The sequence below is a fragment of the Atractosteus spatula genome, chromosome 17 (genome assembly GCF_055471065.1).
Source record: "Atractosteus spatula isolate fAtrSpa1 chromosome 17, fAtrSpa1.hap1, whole genome shotgun sequence".
Lineage (NCBI taxonomy): Eukaryota > Metazoa > Chordata > Actinopteri > Semionotiformes > Lepisosteidae > Atractosteus > Atractosteus spatula.
The window spans coordinates 12162682-12180687 of record NC_142722.1 but is presented as its reverse complement, the minus strand read 5'-3'; the positions used below and the strand labels follow the sequence as shown (position 1 = coordinate 12180687).

General features: G+C 36.2%; 1 protein-coding gene across 1 annotated transcript in view; it reads left to right on the top strand.

Annotated features, from left to right (window-relative positions):
• adgrd1 (adhesion G protein-coupled receptor D1) overlaps positions 1–18006 on the top strand; it is a 79953-nt gene that overhangs the window by 47990 nt on the left and 13957 nt on the right. The window contains exons 16-21 of the mRNA XM_088935443.1: positions 227–330; positions 2068–2179; positions 5774–5927; positions 11085–11151; positions 14503–14569; positions 15427–15518. Of these exons, the coding sequence (XP_088791569.1) occupies positions 227–330; positions 2068–2179; positions 5774–5927; positions 11085–11151; positions 14503–14569; positions 15427–15518 (596 nt within the window). The remainder of the gene's footprint in view (positions 1–226; positions 331–2067; positions 2180–5773; positions 5928–11084; positions 11152–14502; positions 14570–15426; positions 15519–18006) is intronic.

The window sequence follows — 18006 nt, the reverse complement described above, 5'->3', positions numbered from 1 at the left end:
ATTGTTTTGTCACATACTAGTAGCAACTCAATAGGCCTACAGTATATGCATTCACTTCTTAATACTGCCTTAAAATATGTGGACCTGTGCAGTCTGACTTTACTCAAGGCTAAGAGATGCCTCCTGTGATATACAGTGTCTGGAAAAACTCTGCTTTAAAAGAATGGAGTTCTCACAAAATCCTGAGTCATTTATAGAAGTTCTTTGATGTTATTTCTGTGTACAGCTCAGTCGTGTACACCAGGTGGCGCTGTCTTCTATCAGCTACATTGGGTGCTCCATCTCCATTTTCTGTTTGACCATCACTCTTGTCACCTTCGCCATCCTCTCGTGAGTATGTCCACATGTGATGAGTTGGTAAATTGTTCATTTGGTCCCACAACCCCATGGTTTGCAGATTATTCTTTTGAGCTTGCTCCAGAACAGAAAGACATCAGTGCATAAATGACGTTTTAAACCTTTCTCAATGATAAGTTGGCATTAAATTATAACCTATTTTTTAATCAACATAATTATGATTATTTAAAAGAAATACTTTTTGGAACTCGCTCTTCATTGATCATTTTTATTATGACTTTTATGTTTCAGTTGCTCATAATTAAATATGTGAATGGTTAATTAATATTTTACCCTAATTTGCACTCTCTCTCTGATGAATAAGTAATACTGTTCAGCTGTTCCTTTCGCTGATCAGACCAAGTTAACATTTGGTCAGGGATTCTGTGGAAATTGGAGTGATATATTAATTAGTCAAGGATGCAAAGCGAATGTACTGTTAAAAAAGATCATTTTAGAACAATAAATATAAATTACAGAAACTAAAAATGAAAGTTTTACGTTGTGCAAGTATTGCAATATACTGCTAAGTGCCAGTAAAAATGTAGGAACATTTCTTTTACATGTTAATACAGTACATTTCTGTTTTCATACTATTTTAATTGTAAGCTCTGTAGTCAGAGGGATAGATCTATTTCAAACTTTTCCTCTGATAATGCATGGTCTTTCATTGGATCAATGAGCCATGGGCGCAAAGTGGGGTACACCCTGGACGGGACCCCAGTCCATCGCAGGGCACACACAGACACTAACACGTACACCCTCCCACCAGGGCCAATTTCCCTAGAAACCAGTTAACCTGTCACTATGTCTTTGGACTGTGGGAGGAAACCGGAGCACCCAGAGGAAACCCATGTGTACACAGAACAGACAAACTCCACACAGACAGCACCCCAGATCTGTAACTGATCCCAGGACCCCACGGCTATGAGTTCGCCCACCAGAACATCCTAGGTTTGATTCCAACCTGCAACACCTTCTTTGTGGGGTTTGTATGTTATACCTTTGTTCATGTGGGTTTTCTCCAAGTGTCTGAGATTCCTCCCACCTTCTAAAGACAGACTGGTGTGTCTAAACTGTGCCTGTGTGGTACTCTCATGCATGTGTGTTCTGTGAAACGGACTGGCCCGGGTGTAGACCTACCTCGTACCCTGTTCTCCCAGTGTCTGAAAACTTTGCCAGGAATAAGTGGCTTTCTGATAATGGATGGCTTTGAAATTAGTTTAGATTTTCAGGGGAACTGTGCTCAGTATTGTAGCAACACCCATTGCAAATTTAATTGATTTCATTATCAAGTCATCTAGTTAAATGAAACTCAAAAAAGTCATGATAGGATTTTGGTAGTTCAATTCACTTTTCATTATAAATTTACAGCAATTAGGATTAATTACTACTATATTAGAAACAAATGAATCATGGAATCTCTTTCATGATGATGTAACTGCATAATGTAATATAGTAAAAAAAGCACATGCATTCAGCACCACAGCAAACAAAAATGTATTAATTGAATTTTCAGTTAGGTGTAGGATATTGTGGAAGTGTTGCTGGAAACAGCATACTACTCACCAACATTATAAATTAATTGGGCAGTTGCTTTATGGAAAGAAAAAGTGCCTTGTTCTCTCCTGTAACAGCTGCTGTGAACATTTAATGCAATGCGCCATAAAAAATTCAACATTTAATTTACTTAAACAATGAGAGCTGTTTCTGCTTGATGTTCCTTTTCAGATCTGTGAGCACAATCCGTAACCAGCGCTACCACATCCATGCCAATCTGTCTTTCGCTATCCTGGTGGCTCAGATCCTGCTTCTAATCAGTTTCCGGTTTGATTCAGGAACGGTAAGTGCAATGCGTAGTTACCCTTAATACTAACCTTATGTCTTACATATACTGTAACTGTTCATAAGAAAGCATTATACATTCAACATATCTGTATATCAGAGTTGCTTATTATCAAAGGTTGTGGTAGCTTCTGATTTTGCTCCATCCAAGCTACTAATTGGGTAATTGAGCTAATTATTTGCTCAGCTGAACCAAGGTAATCATACTCCCAGTTCTTAACTTGTATTCATTTATGGTCATTTGCATTAGTTTGTCTACTGCGAATGGAAAAAGAATTAAAGACCTATTTATATCTAACCTACAGCTCAAGAAAAAAAAAGTAAAATGGAGTGGAATCAATTTTTCTTTTTGTCTTTTTTTTTTACTGCGTTTCTCAAATTTCTTTACAGATCTTTTATTGTTTGTGTACTGTGCTCTTGATGGGAAATAATTCCCAACTATAAATAGTGTATAGCTTTATGAGAAACGGTAAAATCAGCATTATGACGGATCAAACCCGGCATCTTCCAGAAGTGAGGAAAGATAATCTCATTCAGCTTACAGCCTTTCAGTGTTACACGTTTGTTAACAAAAGCTGTTGGTGCCTTTGTCTTTTCTGCTGTTATTCCAGCTGTGAAATTGTACACATATGTCTATGTCTGAGTAGCTTTTGTCGATTGCAGCCACAACTAAAAAGCTTCACTAGGATAAAGATCTTATAAAATCTCTTTCCTAATGTGAAATAACTTTGAGGAAAAACTTGTTAAACTGTGAGAGTCTTCCAGAATTGATATTTTCCTGAGTCACTATCTGTCTTGCACTTGAATTCATTGATTTAGTAAAACTAAACTAAACCCCTGGAGCAGCATGGCTAAATGAGCTAATAATGAGTTTTAAAAAGCACAGGAAGTACATCTGCTTTACAGTTAGCCAGCTGTGAATTAACACTTGATTGCTTGCAGATATGTGGCTCTTGTTCACAAAGAAGAATGAGTGTTCTGAATTCCTTTGCCAGATTTATTGGTTTTGACTAATTCTATGAAGAGCGTTTTTGAAGCTCGGTTTGAATGTCAGTGACCTGAGCACTACATTTAATTTCAGACAAAGGGATTAGAGAATAAGTCTCAGAGGAGTTTGTACTGTATGTTCACCCCGCATTCAGGCGGGTTTCCTCCGGGTGCTCCGGTCTCCTCCCACAGTGTGAAAACATACTGGTAGGTTAGTTGGCTTGTGGGAAATTTGGCTCTAGGTGTGAGTGTCTGCGTGCCTGTGCATCTTCCCTGCAATGGATTGGCGTCCCATCCAGGCTGTACCCTGCCTTGTGCTCTTTGCTTGGGATAGGATCTGGCACCCATGCGACCCTGAATTGAAAGAAATGGTTAGAAAATGGATGGTTGGTATTTAATCAAGCTGAAGGATGTCACATGCTTGGAAATTACAGCAGATGTTTTACATCTTTGTAGTAAGAAGTAGATAGATATAGGTGGCTGCTGCAATGACTCATTTCTGAAAGATCAAAGGTGTAGAAATAATTTCTGTAAGGATGATGCCATGTAACAAGAAATGTCAGAATTTTCCCACCAGCTTTCCATTGTAATTGTTCCAAAGTTATACTATACCTAACCTGATACATATAAAAGGCAGTATTCCTTTGTATCACAAAGGAACACAAACAAATGAAACAAATGAAACATTCCCACCTCTGATCATACATTTCACATCTTCATACCAGAATCAGTTTTAGCAATGAAAATCAATTTATAAAAAAAATATATTGTTGAGATGTCCTAGAAATATTATATGATATTGGGAAAAAAAAATTGGTTTCATCAAGCTGAGAAATTAAAAGTTTAAAATCCAGTTTAAAGAAAATGGTTGATTGGTTTGATTTAAATCAGACTTCACAGGGGATTAATAAAATGTAATTTCCTTTTTTCACAGAGATTCAGAGCAGTTGTTTGTTCAGCTTTGGCTATGTTACATATTTTGTAAAGGAAAACCTGGCAACAATCAGTCAATATGGATCCAGTTTTCACCCATGATATCTCAGTGTCACATGACACATTCAGACCCTTAATAACAACAGTGTGTGCAAGACAAGTACATTCCTTCATCTGTGAAGACATTTTTTGAAGAGCATATTTGCAATGTTACAAAGGTTGATGTTTTCACCTGTGTGAAAAACAAAACAAATGTTTTGAAAAACATTTTTCATATTTGCTTGTCTCTCCCAGGCAGGTAGCACAGAAGCTAACAAATGCTATTGTCTTTTCTGGAAAGACATGGCAAAGCTTTATTTGCTGATATTTTAAAAAAATTGTCCTTAAGCTGCTTTGTGTTCAAGATTCAATTGCCCAGATATCCGGTAAAATTCCGAATATATTACACCATTCTTAGTGCCTTTGCTTTGGCTCCCTGTTGAGTTCAGAGTCTTACTCTTATAGCTCTAAATCATTTAACAGCAGACTACACTCGTGATCTTCTTTCATCATATACTCCTTTACACAGCCTAAAAAAACTCTGGACTCTGTCTTGCTAAGAAGTACACAATGAGCCTTCAGGATATTTATGTTATGTACCAACTATGCAGAACAATTCTCCAAAATAAGCGATCTGGTTTTAATATTTGTTATTTGGATTTATTATTATATGTTGATATACATTATGTTAATCTATGTTATTTGAAGATTTAATTCTAAAAAAGGTGGAAATTGTTTGGCATCACCACACAAAACTATGAAAAACAACACTCAACATAAAATAAAATTACAAAACAAACAATAGTTCTAGACATGCCACAGTACATACACACACATCTCGCAAATTATTTTTGTGTATATTTTTCTTTCTTTGTTGTTTTTTTGTTTCGTGTGAAACTCTTTGGTACACTTCTCACATAAATGTAAAATTAAGATGATTTTGTCATTAATGTTGTTATTGACATTCCGCTGGTGGTGCTGTAACAAACAGGGATAAATTCATCCCTGCACTCTTACATTTTAAGCAATTTAAATGTCTAAAACTATAGGTCAGAACCCCTAAAATGGGGTGTGAACATTATTCTGGTAGGTCATACAATATGACAAGCTGGGGTGAACATGCATGTTCTGCACAAACGTCTTATGCTGGCAACTGTGTTTCTACATAGAGCCAGGGCGGGCAGTCCAGTTCCTGGAGGGCCAGTGTGTCTGCAGGTTTTGAGTCCCAGCTCAACCAACTTCATCCCAGCTGCAGCGCAGAGACCTGCCAACACACTCGCCCCCAGGACCAGAACTAGACTCCCCACAGGACCGGGATTTCCCATCCCTGATATACAGTGTGAAGGAGAACCGTATTCCCGACCCGCAGTCGAGCTCACCCTGTGAGAAGGGTCCCAGCCCCAGAGAGGGGGGCCATGATAAAGCAGTGAGGGATGCTACTGGCCTTTGCTGGAAATGTTGGACAACCCGTTGGCTTTAATCAGCTCATTGCACGGCCAGAAGATGCAGTGCGTGTTTGAGGACCCGCTCCTCCGTAAGACAGTAAAGAATGCCGTTCAGAAGAGCTGAACAGCGGGATGTGGAAGTCTCTGAATCAGGGGGACTAAACGTATTTCCTCCTGTTGTTTTACAGCTGCCCTGCAAAATTATGGCCATTCTGCTCCACTTTTTCTTCTTGAGTGCGTTCGCCTGGATGTTGGTAGAAGGTCTTCATCTTTACAGCATGGTGATCAAAGTGTTCGGGTCTGAGGAAAGCAAGCATTTCTATTACTATGGGATAGGCTGGGGTAAGTCTTTCCTGTTACTGGTGCATGTGGGTGTCTATCAAAGTGCTGCACAAGTGCCCCCTTCTGGAATCAATTAAGAATTTATCATTATTATAATTTATTTATTTAAGCATGATTTTCTCATTTATTATCTCATTTTTTCCTGATTTATATCTGTCCCCACATATGCTTTTAAAAATCTTGTATGGTTTTTTGCATTGAAATCCATCTATTAAGTCTCCGATGTACTGTAGGCAGAAGAAAGGATAATAAATGAATATTGTGATATAGATAATGTTGTATAATTGAAGTTTATGTGCTATCGTTGTGATTTGTTGATACAATTATTAATTCATAGCAGAAATAACTGAAGGACATAATTTATATATTTAGTTATTTTGTTGAACGATCTTTAAAGAAACATAGACCACTTGAGATGAAGAAAAAAAGATAGCTTACACAGATGAAGGTCAAATTTTGTGCTCTGAGCCACTGGAGTATTATTGTCTAATACACCTTGGGACTTTATTTTGCACTATGCATTACACTATATATATAGTGGATATATATTGTATATTCATACTGTATTAATAAGGCTCAAAGTTACAGTGTGATAAGGAGGCAGAAGAGAACTTTGACACTAGCCATGAGTCTCTAGATCTGGGAAAGAACAACAACACTCTTAATGTTCTAAATGTGGGCTGTAATTTAGTGTCATTCCATCTGGTTTCTTTTAAACCGTGTCTGTCTGGCTCTCATCCGCTGTTGCATCAAGGACGAGTAAACAGACAAATCAGGCATCATTGCACTAGTCTTTTGTTATTGACGCAATGGAACATTGATGCTGTAATGAAACCTGACTCGAAGCTGCATGTTTTAATAGAATTTATAATAAACTGTATGGGTAGTAGGTTGAATAGACTGAGGCAGTGGAGAAAAAACATTAATGATTTGGTGCACCACTTTAAATTGCCTTTCTAAACTAGCATTCTTTTTTGTCTGAAATGTGTTATTTCATTTAGAAAGATGCCTTTCTTGTTTCACACGACAAATCATTTAAATCCCTCATTTTCAAATAAATTTAAATTTAAATGTACACTATTGTCTTGATTTTCTATTTTGGAATCTTTTTTTTAAAGTAGAGCAACAAAAAATGAAATCTACGTTTTAGTTGTTAAAAATCTGATTTATTTCCAGGTTCCGGAATGACACGGTTTTGTGAAATATGGTTTAATGGTGTTCGGAAACCCTGAAGTGCTTATCACAATACACCTTCTGTGCTTAAATGTTCCAACTCTATCTATAATGTATATGTAACATGTCAGAAAGTGTACAATGGGTAAGTAACAATGACATCATTCCCCACAGTGTCTGAGAAGGTTCAAACCTCCTCTGCCTGGGAACCAATCTTTTTGGCATAGTGGGCTTGATGCTTGTTTGGTACAATATGTGCAGTTTAGTATCGCAGAGATTTCTGTTCAAACTGGGCTCCAGCATTTACATACAACAATGGAGCTGTGATACTGTGACAATAAATTGGTGCCTGCCTGTCACTGAGGGTGCTTCAGAGATTAAAGACGTGAGGGAGAAGAGTATAATCAGGCTCGTGATGAACAAGGAATCTGTAGGGGTGATGTAATCCCCTTGGATCTCTCAGCAGGCAGGTTTGGCATGGATATCTCCACCCCTTGGAGATTTCCTGTGATGACAGATTGAAACCAGTGTTCTACCAGGTTTTCCTCAGTCATACAGAAATGCTACAGCTGTACAGAGTAATTATTGTGATGTTCCCAATGGAAAGAATCCTAGTACTGTGCAGTACATGCTTCTGTATTTAATGCACTATATCATAGTTGTGAAACTTACGTCTGGGCTCCAGGCCACTTTAAATAGTAATTCTTCATTTTCATACCCATAAACAGGTTTTAACAGAGGCTCTAGTCATTTTTAAATTTACTCTCTCTGATATGTAAGTAAAATAACTAAATTGTCTACAAATACGGAAAGTGTACACTTATAGGAGTGTATTGTCCTATAACTGTAACAAATACCAGTTTTAAAGTATATTCGAAGATATTTTGGAATGTAGGCTCTGTGGCTAAAAAAAATAAGGCGATGTCTAATTTGACTAATATAAATAATGTGACTAATTTCCAGCAGAAGAAACGCACCCTGTTTTAGAATATTGTGCTACTGTAGTACAGTTGTTTTGTAGTCATTAACTTCATCCATAAAGCCATATTTTTAATTTCAGAAATATTGACAGAAGACCATTGCAGCTGAATTTAAATCTGAAAGAGCCGAAAGGGGAACAAAAGTTGTTCAGGCTGTGAATAACAAAATTGTAGTGGAAGCAAAAGTAATATAGTATTTTCAAATCTGCTTGACTTGTGACAGTTTTTGATAGAAATACCCAGTAGAACAAGATCCACATTTTCATTTTTTAATATGCTTTACAGGGTTAAATGCACTGACACTGAAGTGGTTTTCATTTTGCTGAAATATGCAGAAATATTTACATTCCCTTAACATTCTGTGCATTGATTTAGAATGTGAGCATTCTCGATAAGGACTGTATTATGCATGCAGACAACAGCCATCTTCCCTGACATTATTCTCAGTGCACCTGTCCTGATAAATCAACTTTTCCCTGTCACTGCTGCTCTGCGGTTATTTTCTCAAATGAACGTGATGCAAAAATAAAGAGAAGCAGTTGTGTTTTGGCTTTTCTCGTGGGGACAAACTATTTATTTGGTAACGTTTGGGGTGAAAGGACTGTTTATTCTGAATAATTTGTTTCCCTTTTTGGTGCTTAGCACTGTTAAAAAAATGACAGTTTTATCACATGTAATTAGACACATTAAGGTTTATTTTAGTGAGTCAGCACTTTTTAGAAATGAATTTCCTATTTAGATAACACTGTACTGTACAACTGAGACTGTGGGACTGCTGAAATGACATTTCCAAGGATTGATCAGTGCCTTTGGCCTCTGACTAATATTCTTTCTTTGAGTTTGGATAAGCATATCCAATTAATAGCCATTTAAAATCAGATTAATAACTAAGTGAGGAATAATAAGATTTTGTTCTCGTAATTCTGGATGAGCTTCATTAGTCAGTCCTGACAAGGCTTGATTATCCTTTTTAATGTGTGAGAGGGGGAACTTCATGAAAGCCTTTCCTCAAAAGACACATACTTCTGTTAAGTTTAAACAACTGAATAGATCACTGAAACTCTTAGTGATTTCTCACACAGTATGAGAGATTAGTGACCAAAACATCAATCTAATGTGGCTTGTTTCTTGATTTATATCCTACAACTGTCTTAATGTCCACATTTTCTTTTTTTCCCAAGAATACCGTTCACCCTGGGAAAAAGATGTATGAATAGTTTTGGAGATGACACCTAATAGGAAACACCTTTAATTTGTAGTGTTTAGTGTTCAATTAGCCAAAGAGATAATTGTATTCTTTACAGTAAGTCTGTACTCAAACCTATATGTTGTGAGATGTTCAATAACAGTTTAGTAGGTCTTAAAATAAAACAGGTTTTATTTAGGTACCCTGCGAATCAGGAATGATTACTGTTAGTGTTTTCATACTGCAAGTGATAAATAATTAATGTTGTACTTGGCAAACAACATTAATTACAAAGTGCTTGAATTTAGCTGAGCTAAAATGGAATGTGTGTGCCAGAATGAGGACACATGACTAAAATGTAGTGGTAAATAGGCCATGTCTTGTTTTCCATATGAATCACAGTCCAGTTTTTTTTAACATTCCCTAGGATTTAACACTGTAGATGACATTGAAAGTGTATGTGTGTCAAAGAGAAGCATGTTGAAGATCTCCATTACTTTCAGCAAGTCAAAGTATGCACAGTAGGGTCTTAACATTTGCAAGCGTTTAATGCTGAGAACCATCACAATTAACAGAATTTGCATATAACCAGGTCCACCCCTATAGTATTGTATAATGTATTACAATATATAGTGTGTAAAACAACTAAAATAAACCACACTAATCACAAACGTGTAGTAAAATAAAATAAACAACATGAATCTCTCCTCTGTGTCCAGTGGATACCTGCACTTCTCTCTCTGCCTCCATGATTAGCATGTCCCACTGTAATGAAAAGGGAAATAAACAGTGAACAAGTAAAGTCGTCTCCAGGCTATTATTCCCCGTACTGCTAACTTAATCTGGAACATCTGATACAATACCAAAACAAGACCACGTTGAGATACTGACGCTGGGTAGTGGATACTTGGGCAGAGGGCAGGTAGGGGCTCAGTCCTAACTAGATTTTTCTCAGGATCCTAGTCTGTTGCTCAGCTAATTTGAAAGTTGCATTTAATAGATTTCAGCTTGGTTTCATTCCTTTCTGCTCTTCTTCCATACAAGACCCTGTCAGCCACCCAGAGTCGCAAATAAGTGAAACCACGGATGTTAAATTCACAGACGTTGAGACCCTACTGTTTTGTTTGTCAGTAAGCTTAGGGCTATGTCTTACCCACTTGTTGCATTGATTATTTTGGATGCGGAATTTTCATGTAAAAAAAAAAAATTGATATAGCATCATTGTGGCCAAACGCACACAATGCAGGATTTCAGCCAACTGTACTTATTAATAGCTAAATGAGTTATAATAACTACTGCTTCTCAGCGCATTCCCCAGTTGATTGCCTTTGGCGTATCTAGCACATGTCCCCCATCTTGCATAATTCCTCTTTTTAGATGGTAAAACTAAGCGGTCTCAGAGTTGCATTGCCAAAAGCCTTAAATAAATAAGCATTCACTTTTCACCACAGCCACATATTTAATTGGAATTCACCACTGGTGTACAATGAGCGACTCGGGGATCTATCGAAGTAGGGCCCAAGTCTGTTTCTTGAGTCCGACATTGGAGTACCTTAAGGGAAAGAGATGTGAACTGGTGGCACGGTGTGATGCTGAGCTTTGGCCCGGATGTATTCAAATTATAATCCCCTTAAAACAGGTAAAAAAAAATTAAATTGTATACGTGATGACAGGTTTCTTCTACTAGTATGGCAAAAGATGTTCCAGACAAACATTTGTGATTTGTGATTTGTTTTGAGATTTGAATAGGTTCTGGCCTTTGATTTTCCTTGTTTTTTTTCTAGTTTTCAGTATACAGTATATGTTATCTTGTCTTAGGTTCCCCTCTAGTGATCTGCATCGTGTCTGTGACGTCAGCCCTGGACAGCTATGGAGAAGTGGGAAAGTAAGTAGCAGAAACAGAACAGTGTATTAAGTGTACTGTACCTCACTTTGTGAACCCCAGTTTACTAATATATTTCTGACTGTTTTATTCTCATTTCACAGTTAATGTGTTATTGATTTCTGAAGGTTTCTGTTCCTTGTGTTCCTTTGTTATACTGTACAGTATATAATCCCTGCTGATCTGCAGTAGCTGTACTGTATGTGGGTTTAGCTCTTTCGGGAGTTGGAATTAAGTAAACTGATGGAATACAGCTTGCAGACCCCATGTACAGGATGTTGTAGGGAGTGTGGAATTGAAAACTAATTGTAGGTGCTTTCATATTTCTTGCTTCATAATGCTACAAGATTTGCAGTTTTCCGGCCAGGTCAGTCACCATGCTACACAATTAATTGATTAAAATCTGTATTTGAGGAATATTTGGTAATAAGAATAGAAATGAGAGGGGCAAAATACTACCAAGTCTTTTCACTAAAAACCTTTTGATTTTTTAAAATTTTATCTTTCAAGAAATAGTTTTATTTTTTTAGCACAAAAATGTTTTTTTTTTTTGCTTGCAATACAGACACATACAACTTAAATGGGTGTACATAAATAAAGAAAAAAACTACAAATCATACAGTATTTCCAAGAATTATATCCAGTAAAGAACAATAATTTTGTTCCTGGTATTTTCAAGTTCTGGAGGGACTTTTGTGAAAGAAACAGTAGCATATGCTTTAAATTCTCTTTAGTTTTTAATTTATTTCGTTAATTATAGGCATCTAACCATGTCTCTTGCAGTGTAATACAAATGCCCAAAAAGTAGCAAAAACTTTAACCAAAATGTGCTCAACTGCCCACTTCCTTTCATACTACAGCAACAATAGAGCTACCACAGTGCATTTATATTAGTATTTATTGCTTAAGCCCATAATTTGTTTTGTGAAAGCTGACTGTATTTGTATTTGATTCATATGTTCCATTATGTTTTGTGATGACCTGTTAACATGGTGGTTAGTTCTTCTGCTCCGCAGCTTCAGGGTCTTGGGTTGGATTCCAACCGAGGACGCTTGTCTGTTTGGAGTTTTCATGTTCTCTCCATCGGTGCCAGGTCTCCCATGAGGCACTGTAGGCAGAGGGAGGAAGCACTAGTGGCTAACGACAAACAAGCTGAAACAACATGCTTGCGATTGACTATAGTTGCTCCAAATCAATAATCACACGCTATCTAGTGGCTGTTCTAGACACTAGAAGTGTGGAAGTGATGGTCGCTCGACTCGCTCCATCAACCACGTGGTTTAGCATTGGAACAGTTTAAAGTGCATCATGTCAAGGGACGTAATTCAGTTGACATTTACCCCTCTTTTTGCACATTTTGGAGTGAAAGTGTCTAGGGCCTATGAACACCAAAATCCGGCCCTGGTCGTTTTTTTTTTTCTGGGTGCTCTAACCCTAACCTCCCCAAGACACATTTTAAAAGTGCATGTTGGGTTTGATCATCTTCTAAACGATCCCTTTCCATTAGTTTATATCCCTCATTTATTACAAGAATGATACTCTACATGGAAACATCAAGAGGGCCGAATGCTGCTTTATTTCATTTAGTCTGTATGACCAAACTTAAATTCACATGGATTTTATTTATACTTTTTTGGTTTTTGCAGCAGCTCCTCCAAAGCACAACAAAAGAATAAGTGCTACACATGAAATAATGGATGGATCTTTAAAAAGCTTTTTAAAGACTTCAGAATTTAAAATGTATTCAAAATGTAAAGCAGAGCAAAATCTGTACGAAATAACCAAATACTTCTGAGAACACAATTCATCAATTTTTGAAAGGCAAATAGAACTTCTTTCACTTTCACTCTTAATTAAAACCCAAGTTTATATGTCCCTTCTCACAACGCAGCCCTAAGGATGTTCTGTCTTGATTTTAAGGAATTCATTAATGTATGTAGTAAAGAGAAGTTAAAATTATTAATAGCAGTATGGTTTAAAATCCTAGATGAAAGCTTTAAAACTACATAGGGAGAAATAATTGATTTTATTCTCTCCAAGAAATACTCTTGGTGCTCCAAAAAAATCCTTGAATTCTAAAAACCAGTGCAAATCTGTTTGATTTGTGCCAAATGAATGCAGAGACTGAACAGTCACTTTGTGGATTTTGGAAAGGATGAGTTAAATCAAACTAAAAAATAACAGTGTAGTTGTTTTGCAGATACAGCTGAGTGAACAACTAATCCCTATCGACTGCAAAACATACAGTATCTAGAGTGCAGATGGATTAATTATGGTCCTGCTTCTGCCTCTCCACTAGAAATTACAGTTTAATTAATATTTAAAATAACAGCAAAAGAAACAAGCTGTATTATCAACCAACCTGCTGTATAAAAGATGTATTCTTCAGGGTCCAGTAATAAATTCAAGTCAATTCTCTGCTGAAGTTTTCAAAATTCAGATTTTACCTCTCTATAGCTACCTCTCTAAGTGAATATCACTTGAAATGTGCATTGAGCACAGGAAGGAAAATACTGCTAGGGTCATGAATGTTTTAAGATGCATTTGCATGTGAAGTAAATAGTATTAGCTTTATTTTAGGGAGGCCCAACAATCTATTTTATACAGTATACAGAGAGGTATTAATAACGTAACAAATGCTATTGGATCTAATATTTATGTGTTGCATTTTTAATGCATTTCAGTACACAAATATTGATAATTTATATTGAATTATATTATTCTTTGACTTTGATTGCTATGTCTAACAGTATCTCACAGCAGTAGTCTGTCAGGTATCATTTTTCAGTGACATATGTGACATAAACCATAATGATTTGTGTAATCTAGCATAAAATGGCTTAAGCTGTGTAGCTTAACCATTACTATTGAGTTGCTCACTCTAACTCAGGTGTAAAAAAACCAAAACTGACAGCTCTTACTTATCTAAGAAACATGGACTGAACAGGCAAAAGTGAAAACTGCTTTTGAAAAATACACAGCTTTATTTCCTCTGAGATACACCAAAGTGAGCATGATATAAAGTTTATCAGGTCAGAGGTCAAAGCTTTTGAGGACAGGCAGGGCAAAAGATCAGGGATTCGTTAATAATCTAGTTTACATTGATTTAAAGAAATTTCACACTGGATCTTGGCTTTAATCATCTGAAAACCCATTACTCAAATATGACATTTTTCTCTCTATTCCTACACCAACAACATCCTGATATTCTTTTTTGTTACTGCAGTTCCAATCAGAAAAAAAGCCTTATACTATATGTGGTGAAAACATATTCTACATAAAACTTCACAAAACTGTAATGGCCCCTATACACATAACTTAAGGTAATTCTCCATGTCCATTTTTCTCACACAGCTGTTGGCTTTCCCTTGAGAATGGAGCCATCTGGGCATTCGTTGCACCTGCCCTGTTTGTCATAGTGGTAAGGAAATGTTGTATGTTTTTCTTTCTTTTGCCTTTGGTAGATAAATTGTCTGAGACAGTTATAGAGGACAATATCTTTTGGACATCTGATTAGCAATAGAGTGAGAGTAGCCTACCTCTAGTTAAAGTCTGATTGATAGCCAAAAACATTATTTGGTATTATTAGTATGTTTCTACTGTCTTTTTTGCTTTCTTTAAGGACAAAGAGGAATACGAAAGATACATTTCAGAAACTTTTTCCCAGTTAGGCGCTCTGCTGCTGACTGCTCTTTTCTGCTCTTATGAAAGTCTAAAATACTGAGAGAGAAGTCACATCCTTTACAAAATAAAATATCCTTCTAGTGCACCTAAATATTGTTTCATCCTGGGACTAAAACGTGTGTCAATACAAATAATAGCTGAAGTGTGGAGATTTAATTTCATTACCATATAAAGTACCTCCATATAAAAACCACTTTGATCTATTCCTTTAAGAAGCAGATAGACAGACTGGCAAAGAACCTGAATAATGTCCCATGCACTTGAATGAAGACTCTCTTTCTCCTCTATTTTCATGGCAGTAACAAGCATTGTGAACCTGCATCGTTGTTCAATTGCTTTTTGTATCTAAACACTATTAGGTATCGATGGGCCTTTAGTCATTCTTGGTTTCTTATCTCTGGTTCTTACTACTTTCACGTGAGAACTGCTTGTTTAATGGTGCTGGTATGTCAAGTTTGCGTTTAATTCTCACTGTATGTATTGTATAGCTCGCTGTTCAAGTACAAGAGTACAAAAGGTTTCAATGTTTATGAATACTAAAAAAACTTGTGTCTGCAAGCAGTTTTTCTTATTCTTATTCTTTTTTCTCTTTAGGTCAACATTGGTATCCTCATAGCCGTAACGAGAATCATCTCTAGAATTAGTGCTGATAACTACAAGGTGCATGGAGACGCCAATGCAATCAAGTAAATATTGTCTTTCAATTTTATTTTCTATAATTAAAACCAATAGAAAAAAGTTATTACTCTTATAGTAGTTAAAGTGCAAAGCAAGCAATTTAAAGCTAAGATCTTTCACAACCTTTACCTTAGTGAGGCACGTTCAGTATACTGAATGCAGTACACTGATGCACTTTGATAGTTTTACCTACTTAATTATTTGTTTGGGAGAATGGTCTATTTTAAGTTGTTTTGAAATAGTCACTATTAACTGTTTTGTGTTATTAGCAGTTACTCATAAAAGCTACTGAAAAAAAATGATTATCATAAATTGATAAATGCTAATTGTGTCAGGTTGCCCAGTGGTACTGGAAAACATGCAGTTTAATCAGTTTTAGGGGATGAAGGCACATACAGTATCTTACTTACAGAAATGATCATACTTTGAATAATTGAAGAAGATAGATTTCCAGCTTGAGTCTCTCAGAACTGTGAGCCAAATACACATACGTGTGTGCTTTGCAATTGGGAACGAGTAGTTATTACATCAGGAGTTTCTGTTATTACTGTTTTTCTGCCTTAAGGCGACAGACGTATTATTCTTGTTTTCATTTTATTAATGTTTGCATTTTACTTCAAATGGGATTCCCTATAGCCCGCTTGATGGAAGATGGAGTTCACTTTAGAGTTTCAGAGAGAAGCCAGTTTTGTATGTCTGTCAGTTTATAAAGCAATGAGCAGACTGATTTGTTGATAGATGTTGGTTGGCAAATAGATCTCTTATAAATATTTATTATGTGTATCTGTTCTACAGCTTGATTGAAACGTACAGGGTTTTAAGGAAATGCACAGATAGGAAAGTAATCTTGATATCATCATCATAGCAAAGCATCATGCCATTCTCTGCATTGCTGAGCTCCCAGGTGAACTAATTCATTTTATTGTGGGAAAAAAAAAATATTGCTGCAGGGATGAAGCTGTGAAAGTCACTGAAATCTAACACAGAACATGGTGAATAAGCTGTTTAGTAGTTTTTCTTGTTGAAAGCTGGACAAATACTGAGTAGTCCTAAAGACCATCCTTGGCAGGTAAATTTACAATGTGATATCAGCAGTATTAGATTGTAACAAAATGAGTATACTTTGTTTCCCTGTTGCAAATATGACAGCACTATATTCATATCTGTTACTTACTGTAATTACACTTCTGTATAGAGAAGCATTCACTCAAATTCAGTAAATTCAGTATGATGTAAACAACTTGGCTAAACAATCCACCGAACATTGTGTCATCTTATTTTATCCTGTTTTTTTAATTCTTTCAGAACATAAAAGGTCTGAAAAGTCTCTGTGGGGCTTGTGGTACAATAATTAAAAGAAATAAAGATGGTGTGGCTGTGCTTCACAGCTTCAGCCCTCACTGTTTCTCCAGTGGTCTTAAGAGCACAGTGTATCACTAATTTGCTTCTCTCTCACGCCGTCTTGCAATCAGCTTTAAGAAGTCAGATCTGAGATAGCATGACAAATGGCAGTGGGAGCTGATAAGCATCAAGTTAGAAGAAATCCCCAGAAGGAAATGTGCAGATTATATAAACTACTCCTTTACTGTTGCTTTCTTGCAAAAGGCTGTATTTCGTTCAATAGCAACTTTTTGGAGTAAGAGACACCTCTAAATCATGTTAGAATGAAATGGATGAAGGAATTCTGGTACTCTACACATGACGGACAACCATTTGTCCCAATGCTGTCCTGGAACTTACTGCCTGATCAGGAATAAATAAATATATGTCCAATATGTCCAATAAGCATATATATGTCCAATTAGCCATATATTAAACATTTTCTAGCTCCCCCGGAAGTGTAATAGTAATAACTAGTGGCATATGTCTTATAGGCATCTCCTATTCTTAAGTGGTAGCCATTGAAATTAATCAATTCTATTTTAAAGGAAATAGCTGGTTCCCTACCCTTGAATTCATTCATGGGTCTCTATTGAATTTAATTTGAATAGCAGTCTTCAGTGTGAAATGTGAAAAATTATATATATATTTTATAATTTGTCATATAGTAATTTCTAAAGTGTAATCTTATGCTAAATTGCATTTTAAATTCTGCATATGGCAAAAATTAATTTCCATTAGGTTCCACCTATGGAAGGCTTAATTTCTTAATTGCCGTTAGTGATACCTTGTCATACTTCATATGGTCTGGTTATTAACTAATAACAAAAGCTTCAAGTTTTTGTGAAAACGATTGCTGGCTTGGTATTTGTAGCTAGTACAGTGTGTGTGAGACACATTTTCAGTGAAAACGAATTTAGAGATTTGTCAATATATAACTTGAAATATATTTTGCATCATTAAGAGAGAATAAATTCACCCAACTGACTTTCTGTAATGGGTACAGTGATAAGAACAATTACAAATACATTAGAGTTTATTAAAAATTAAAGATACCTTACAGAGAAATACCTGAAAGCACTTTTATTTACAGTACACTGAAGACCGCTTTAGATT